This window comes from Nymphaea colorata, unplaced genomic scaffold, assembly GCF_008831285.2.
Source record: "Nymphaea colorata isolate Beijing-Zhang1983 unplaced genomic scaffold, ASM883128v2 scaffold0001, whole genome shotgun sequence".
Lineage (NCBI taxonomy): Eukaryota > Viridiplantae > Streptophyta > Magnoliopsida > Nymphaeales > Nymphaeaceae > Nymphaea > Nymphaea colorata.
Window position 1 is genome coordinate 2,163,616 of NW_022204507.1, and position 9,138 is coordinate 2,172,753.

A 9,138-nucleotide genomic window follows, 5' to 3' on the forward strand; every position below is an offset into this window, starting at 1 on the left:
ATATAATGATTACAATATGATGAACTCTATATCAATTTCGCTGGTGAAAAATTTTTACTACCTCACTTCACCTAATAAAAAGGCCCTCCTACTCACTCCAGATTGAGATTTTCAAAAACCCATGCTCCATTAACGTGGGTTAAAGCTCAGATATGACGTACATCGTAGACAGCAAGATCTTATAGATAGGACTATAGATCTCCATTGCACGTGCTCTCCGAGATTCATAACCTTGTTGCAGTTGCAAATCATCCCTGAGCAAGTGGACAGCCTAATCTACTCCTGCTTCATGGTTAAGCAACTTTATAAAGAATTTTGGGGCCTCAAGTTCATACAAGTTTGTACCTTTCGTTGATTACTTACTTCCATGGAACACTTTTTAAGGGACCGGCTCGTTTTGCAGGGTTTCGGAGCAGCCCAAAAAGTCAAGCGGGGAATTATATGCCAAATGAGCTAGGATGCTGCAATTCTGTCATTTTGCACATTGTTTACGGATAGAAAGAAACTCCAAAGGTCAACCAAAAACGACACATCGTAGCAATTAAGATGGACGTGGACCTTCATCAGAGAAATAGACTAGCTCTGCTTGCTAAGCGGAGTTGCATCCCAAATCCAGGCATCCGATCCAGCATTGGCATGGTTTTGCAACTGCTCCAGGTTTATTGGCTGCTGTGCTGGTATGCTTCCATCTGATTTTATCTTGATGCTTGACTCAGTGCTCTCAGTTCCATTGGATCCAATGCCAGCTACTGCGGATATGTCTTGATAACATTCCCCATCAAGCATGGTTGGGATGTCAAGAGATCTGTTGCGGGGACTGAATGGAAGTGCAGAGGGTGTTGGCTGCAGGAGTTGATGGTTTACAATGTTTGTGAGAGGTCCTCTAGCAACCAATTCTTGTGCCAACTTCACCTGTAATTTTGATCAAGATGAAGGAAAGGATTGTTTGGGCACATGAACTTAGGGTAGCATGCCAAATTACTACATAATCAAGTTGATGTCCATACAACGAAATCATGAAGCACAAAATATTGATGCTAATGACGCGTATATATGGTTTATAAACTTATGCAGCCCTGGCTTTGTCCACAACTTTTATGTTGTATGTCAGCCATGGTCCTCGCTGTTCCAAAATCCAATGATTTCGGTTTTGACCGAAGAAATCTTCAGTGCCTTTCGAGAGCCATACCATTTTTATAAAGGGAACAATGTGCTTTCTGACGTGGGCTGACGCATTTTGGCATACATCAATGATTTTAAAACATTTTTATATTAAAACGTAAAAATAAACGGTAAATACTAAAGTATTTCCTTATCATCACATAGTGAAATGTTTCTTTATCAGCCCCTGCATCATTTCAGTGAGAGGCTGATACATGGGTTATACAAGCTAAATGCGCCAAGACAATGACAGCATTAATTGGAAGAACAAGACTGGACAATCAAGAGATGAATAGTTGATATTGATGACATGCCAGAAGAACACAGGATTCATTTATTTTTTTATGCATTTAACCCAGAAGTTGATGCAATTTATAAAGAGGAGGAGGAGATAATTATAGAAGTAAAATAGCTCATAGTGAACCATACCGTTGCTCTTAGGGCTTCAACGTCTGACTTCAGAACACGGTTGTTGATTGCCGCATTTTCACATTGCTGACTTATTTCCGTTAGTTGCTTGTACAGTGACGAGTTCTCACCTCTAAGTTGATCTACCTGAGCAATTTTAATACAACAATGAAGTTCAAAGGCATGCACACATCACTTACAAGGATGATCCATAGAAGACACAGAAGATTCATCCAAAAGTACACTCATAAACGGCACATCCCATACCAGATGGCCTTCCCATAATAAAATATTAATTGCGTGGACTAAAGTACCAGTCCTTCAGAATTTAGATCATGTCATCCAATTTTTTGGCCAATTAATTAACAGTAATATTCAGAAGAATCCAGATGATATACGTTTTGAATAGCAGACTCTAGGCATCATGGAACTGGTCTTCACAACTGGTGTGACTTAGACCAATAAATGCCTCAGATACGACATTAGAATTTTATTTGCATCTTTAGCAGTATAGTCATTATTTTAGTCAGAAAAGAGTTCCTGGAATGCAATCTCACTGTATGGAAAAGATGTGAATAATTTATGATTTACGGCATAACCTCTTGACTAAAGTTTGACACATATTAGAGATACCACGCATGGACCACGCATATATGATAAAGGATCAACATTTCATACTTGTGACTCCAGTTCATTCAAATGTGCCTGCTTTCTTTTTCTTGATCGCCTAGCAGACTCTCTGTTAGACACCATCCTGTATCAAACGGAAACATAGCTACAAATAAACATCATTTTCCACACACATATAGAGTTGATATAAGTCTTCCTAGAAAAAAAGAAAAGAACAGTTTGATCTGGAATGTGCAGCACCTTTCTTTTGGTGATCATTCAAATTTTTTGCTTCTCATTTTAGCAAAATGTACCCTGCATAGTGTGTGTGTGTGTGTGTGTATATATATATGTATATATATATATATATATATTCATGCATGCATGTATCTGTGTGTGTGTGTGTGTGTGCGTGCATTTGAACTTTGTGAAATACAGGTCCCCTTTGCTGTTAGACATACTTAATTAGTGGTACAAAAAAGAATAGTTTTTGATATACCTCAACTCATGATTCATAAAAAATGACCATCAAAATGAGTGCCGACCATCAACAAGCAATCTTATAGGCTGATGAACATGTGATAAGATGAAACGTAGCATAATTTAGTGAAAGTGATGAATTATAGACAAATGAAATAAGATATGAACTTACCGTCTCATGCGTCTCAACTCATCTTTGTCTATGCTTTGTTCACTTGGTCCAACTTCTATTTCCATGTCATCATCATCAGAATGGCCCCTTGATGAACCACTACTTGCAATATTTGCTTGAGTGTCTCCACCTTTAGGTTTACAAGGCAACATTGGACTTTCTCCGACTCCTGGCTTTGTACATCTCTGAGTTAAGCCACTACACATGGATGTCAGACCTGCGGAGGGAGCATTTGAGAAGATTTTTATCTGTCAAGAGTTGCTAAGCAAGTTAATGCCAAACAAGTAAAAGCTGTGAGGAACAGGAGGTGGAAGATGTATATATTAAACTGACAAAGGTTGCAGCTTTGTGGCATTATAAATCTCCAAATTTGCTTATGAATTGCAACCATTCCCAAAGTTTTTCTTAAGTTTTGGTACTACAGACATCAGTTAGCTATTTCTTTTTTCTTTTTGCAGGTATTAAAAACAAATTGCCTCGCCATAAAGTGCCATTGTTAGTTATTGGAAGTTGTAGGATTAGAACACAATTGATTCAATTTGGCAGTATATTATACTAGTAGTAGAAGCATTGCTGTACAAGTTGTAGAGGAACATGCCAGATTGTCAGTGGAAGCGTATCAGATTTGCGCTCGTCTCTGCATCTTCCATACATCATGACCAGGAATGTAAAACACATGCAAAAAAAGACAGCCACCTAGACTAAATTCTATCCAATAACCAGAAATATGCTATTCCAGTGGATTTCATTGAACAACGAATTTGTTGCCAACTTCCCTAAGCATAAGATGAGGATGTCTTAGTGCAACTCTGTTATGTGTGTGTCTGAGAGAGAGAGATGGTACCGTTACCTATATTATTCGAACCAGTGAGTGATTTTTCTGTAAAAATATGTCGATGTGGCATTTTTACATTATACATACATTATTTTTAATCCATCGCACAACCAAGCAATACTGTGAAAGCCAAGCAACCGGATAAAAAATTTGATGCAGGAACTTAAAGAAAATGTTGCATTACTTGAGGCCCTGTTGATCGGAGCAGGGGACCATCCAGGCATTGTGAATTGTCCACAGCTTGTAAGGCCGTTAATAGAACCCTGGCTTCAAAAAGAAGAAATTTACAACTTACCCATCAAATTTACCAAACAAAATTCAGGTATAGCAAAAAAGATATCATTCAAATCCTACAAATTAGTGGCCAATTGTTTTCCCTCGGTTTGCTGTCAAAAAAGCGAGAGAGAAAAAAAAAATATCCATTTTTCCCTTAACCCTTTATTGAATCAGCTTAACTGCATGAATTACGTATGTCCAAGCCGAGTTCAAGTCCCATGAAATCAACTTCCTTGCTTAAGGCCTTGCATTCCACAAGAAACGTCGAGAGTCAGGTTTCCTGGTTGATTACTGTTGATCTGGACGGATAAGTTTGGTCCCCTCGAAGAAGCTATAAGAAAGATCCAGTATAAGGACCCAATCAAAAGATAATCACAGAAAATGGTCATACCAAACCACACATACTTAGGTCTCACTCTCAGGAAGAGACCTGGCACACGAATCAAATACTCGAATACGTTTCTCCGTCACAAAAACAGTGTACATTAGGTGATCATAGTACTCAACGGAATAGCCCGAGTACCTTCACTTCCAACAGGAACAAATACTCTAGTACTCGGTTTGATTACTAGGTCCCTGAGAGAAGATATTTTGAACCCCGACCGTAAATGGCGGCGGTAATGCAAATGGTACACAACGGGACAGGCTAAGGTATATTCCCTGTTGTCATTAGAAAAAAGAAGAAAAAAAAAAACCCTCATCCCCAATCCACAACATGTGCAACTATAGTTACAGCTGAAGTTAGCGAAGGACCTAAAAAAGAAAAATCAAAGATATACTCAATGAGATTTCATTAGCAAAACTAGATGCACGCGCCTGACACGTAAACAAAAAAGGGGAAAAAAATACCGATAGCAAAATAACTGTACGATTAAACAAAAAAAACGTGGTTTTGGACAAAAAAAAAACGTCGTCTTCCTCTCCTCAGGCACAGAACCGTCGTCCTCTTCCTTCTTTTTCAATTTTTTTTCATCAAACAAAAAAAAAATTTCAAAAAAATAATTCGTATGTAACAAACAAAACGTGGTTTTGAACAATTGGAATTTTATTTTCTATTCATCATTTATAAAAAAAAATTTCTGAAATTTTTTTTTCATTTTCATATTTCCTGCCATCAAACGGCCCCCTAAAGATTCATTCAAGACATTGACTTATTAGCCACATGCTAAACATCTCCACGACTTCCGAAAAACGCTGCCGCCTCTATAGTACCAACAAGGCTTGGTCACCATATCACGTGCATAAGCTCTTTAGTAACACTAACAGTCTTTCATAGTCTTCTTAATAGTAAGTCGTAACATGTTTCACGCTTTTATGCCAAAATATTACACCACCATCAGAATGCACGTTGCTTGGCATACTTTTACAGCAAAGTTGAAACGTTTCTTGTCATACCTTTTCAGCATCATATCTGGGTATCACGTCCAAGCACAGAAACGTTTCAATAGAAAATGATTGTTAATAAAAAAAATGCTATTAACGTCTCGTAGATCGTTCTGTTCATTAAAAAGCGGTCTCAAAATGTACCAAGGAATTTACCTTTTTCTTTCAAATTATCATGCACTTTTCTATTGTTATGCCATTGACACAAAAGCGACGGGCTCAGAGAAACTTAAACTTCTGAGACCATCTACCCGTAAACTGATCAATGTACGGCATCTAAGGTGCCTGAAACTGTGGAACAGTTTTGCTATTAAGGTCTTTGACTAATCTGCTACCTACTACATGCGTTCGGACCCTATTTATGAACTTGAAGTTCAGCAGGGCTCTGCACATGCACCCACCGCAACAAGCTAATCTTGGGTCTGATTCCTTAAATGTAGTATAAATCTAAGCGGGTGTCACCACAAAGAGACTGAAGGGAGGGAAAGTGCAACCAACGGAGATGCAAAGTCTAAGAATCAAACACTAGTTTGGCAAAGAAACTAAATTTTTTGGAAGCATCTTTCCTATAATCACAAACTTCTGGTACCAAAACATATTTACCCATAAATAGAAACAAACGTTCCGTATCCCTTGGGTTCTATCATTTGAAATGCCTACGGTCGTTGATGTCTTGACTTGTATGAACGTTCAAATACTAAATGACTTGCAAAAAGAAAAAAGAATGGAATCTTATTGTACAAGAAAAAAGAAAGGAATATTGAAGAAGAGCTGCCAATCATCATTAGTCTTAGATCTTATCTTTCATTTGATTAGTTATACTTTCTATCTCCTATTTGTTTGTAGCTTTCTGACACCAAAAACACATTCTTCGTTGCTCCTTTACAAGTAAAACCAAACGAAAACCAAAGTTCCAGAAAGCTGATCCGAAAGAAGCAATGAGATGTTTGCCTCATCTTTGTGTGTGCACTCATGTTGACTGTGTTGACCAAGAGTCCGGAGACCAACATCCCCCTGTTCATTTGAGCTGAAATACAGACACAAACCCTTTTCTAGTAGCGCCTTAAGTGAACCAACGGGAACAAGCTTTTGCAGGGTACAATGAGACGAGCCATAAAATGCCCTGTTAACGTCTGTGTATCTATGTGATGCACATGCATCCAAGTTTCCATGTGTATGTGCAAAAGTGTACACATATCACTGTGATGCGGATCTCCATACTGAATTTTTGGTATATCATTATATAGTCATCAAGTTAATTGATCTTTCGTTCCATATGCATGAAAAACCATACATTTTTCTAGCGTCAGAGTACTACACTACACTGGTGGCCATCTAAAAAATGTACACTTGGTGGTGTTGTATATAGACATGCCACAAAACTGGCTGACTTGACAATGTTTTACACGCTACCAAACCGACTAAGTCATTTCATGTTCAGATCGCCAAGTGAGTGCTTAACCATAAGGAAGAAAACTTTACCTTGAACCCAACGTAAACCCAACCGAGAGGAGCAAGGAAATACTCCATTCTATATAAGAACCCTGCTTTTTAAATGGGCAAAAAGAAAGTAGATTGTGCTGTATCGAGTCACAAGGAAGGCGTCTGTGCCTGTGCGACACAGGTGAAAGCCACGGCTAAACCAACTCATGCTAATTACATTAGTTTAGTTAATTAATTTATAAATCACAAACTAAATCACTTGATTATTCCACATCGATTATGCGCATCTAAAAGAAAGGATTGCGTACAGGAAAAGGCCTAGAAATTCTCACCCGATCGCCGCGGAGCACTTCAAAGATGCAGTGGTCGGTGGGAATTTCGGGGAAGAACGCTGGACCGTCGCAGGAGGCTCGATTTTCTCCCTTGATGCCGAGGCCGCCGCCGGCGCCGTCTACGTCGCCGTTCAGAAAGAAGATGTCGTCGAGGTTCGGCTCCGATTCGCTCCTCTTAATCGCGTGGAACCCGTCGCCTCCCGTCCCTAAGCCCGTCGACAGGCCGGTCGCAGCTGGATTTCCACCGGCCGTCGAGTTCAGGGCCAGTGAGTCGCTAAAATTCACGCCCATCTCTCTCTCTCTCTCTCTGTGGAAAGGCGATGAGGGAAATGATTCCTTCGTCAGGAAGATCACGAAGAGGGAGAAGTTTAAGTGGAAGTGGAAGTGGAAGGGCGAGGGTGGTGGGTACGTAAAACAAAGTCAGAACCTTTTCGTATCTCCCGGTAATACCCTTGTTCCATCTTGCTAATGAGCTCTCCTCCCATCACCCCGTACATGTTTTAGAAAGAAACTTTATTCCACGGTTTTTGTGGAACCGGAGGCGTTCGATAGCCGGGTAGAATTTTTCACTCTTCCATATACGAAAATTTTGCAAACAAAAGTTCAGGCTAAAAAAATTCTGAACCACCTCTACAGATTTTATCTCCCACCAATAACATAGCCACATGTGGGTCAGGGTGGGCAGTTGTTTACACAGGTCTTTAATTTTTTTTTATTTTTATATTGAAAATTTTAAATTTTAATATTTATTTTTATGCATATATAAGTGCCTTAACATATAAATGTTTTGTTTTTAAACATTTACCCCTCCTTTTCTTACTCCACCAATGACTCCCACAATTTCTTTTGAAGTATTTCACGCTCTACAACTTGAAATGTTTTAAAAACATTCCGAGCTATCAAACATTCCCAACTAAAAGGGGAACCTCATTATTGGCATATATATATATATATATATATATATATATATAAAAGAAGAGAGAGATATGAAAACAAGTAGTTACCGACTCTACTATATTGGACCTTGATGGGATCAAGTCGACCACTATTTTAAAAGCTCAAAATGCCACTCAAGAAAGACCAGATTTAGTTTAGGGCGTGTTTGCTACCGTAGATTCCACTCTTTTAAGTGGGATCCCATCCAAATTTTTGAAAAATTGGATGCCTCCAGCAAACGCACTAAAAAAGTCCCAATATCAGAAGCAAATCTGGATTCATTTATCCGGACGGATTTTAATACCGGATGTCAGAAGTGGGCTAACGATCAAAATTAGTGGGGAAAAAAAAAAAATTGCCCGTTAGGGCTTTACATCGTGCATCGCTGGTCTCTCTTCCTCGTCCTGGTCCACGTCTGCTGCTGCACCTTCGTCCCTCTTCACGGCTGCGGGCTGCGAAGAGTTATCCACCAGCACTCGGCGGCAGCAAGTGGAGTTCGTTTTCCGACGTGCCGCCTACTAACCTGAGCTCTCCTGATTCCGACCCTTTCTCTGAGGTCGGTTCACATCCCCCTTTTGGTTCATGCGTGGTGTTCGTTTTCGGCCCTTTTCCTCTGTCGTTGTTCTTTCCAGCGTCATCAACAGGCGTCCTCATCGGTTACTCACAGCAGCATTCCTACATAGCTCTGGTGGCTCCTGCTTCCCCCATATGAGCTCCACCGCCCGCGGCATCCTACTCGAAGGGAACTCTCTCTCTCTCTCCTTTCCACCGGCTTTCACCCAAAACGTAGTTGGTATTTTTGGGGGTTTCAGGTCGCTTTCAACCTGCCTTTCACCATACTTCTTTCCATCTCATTATAACAAAGGTGGGTCAGTTTGTCAAGCGCTTTGTGGTAAGTTGTTATCTTTGTGTCAGTAAGCCCACCAAACAAACAACAGTAGAAATGATATTGTGGATCCCTCGTCCAAGATCTCTAGGAAAGAGATCCTAGAATTATTTCCTGAGGCCATCAAATGCTATTTTGAGGAGACTCATTTCTTTTCCTTTTTCTTTTTTAACGCTTTTAAAGGATATCTCATACTAGTAGGACTTTTATATTTACA

The 9,138-nt window shown here is 39.6% G+C and overlaps 1 protein-coding gene across 2 annotated transcripts; it reads right to left on the reverse strand.

Moving 5' to 3' along the window:
* Positions 1-462: 462 nt before the first annotated feature.
* Positions 463-8,861, reverse strand: LOC116267832 (basic leucine zipper 25-like). Of its 2 annotated transcripts, XM_031649754.2 has the most exons (7): positions 8,410-8,861; positions 7,100-7,406; positions 3,850-3,928; positions 2,831-3,047; positions 2,248-2,323; positions 1,591-1,716; positions 463-912 (listed from the first exon to the last, which is right to left on the reverse strand). In XM_031649754.2, the coding sequence occupies exons 2-7, from the start codon at positions 7,388-7,390 to the stop codon at positions 577-579; spliced, it is 1,125 nt and encodes a 374-aa protein (XP_031505614.1). In that variant the 5' UTR covers positions 7,391-7,406; positions 8,410-8,861; the 3' UTR covers positions 463-576. The 2 variants fall into 2 exon arrangements, with proteins under 2 accessions (XP_031505614.1, XP_049931304.1); XM_050075347.1 differs by lacking the exon at positions 8,410-8,861 and having other exon boundaries at positions 7,100-7,569.
* Positions 8,862-9,138: the final 277 nt, after the last annotated feature.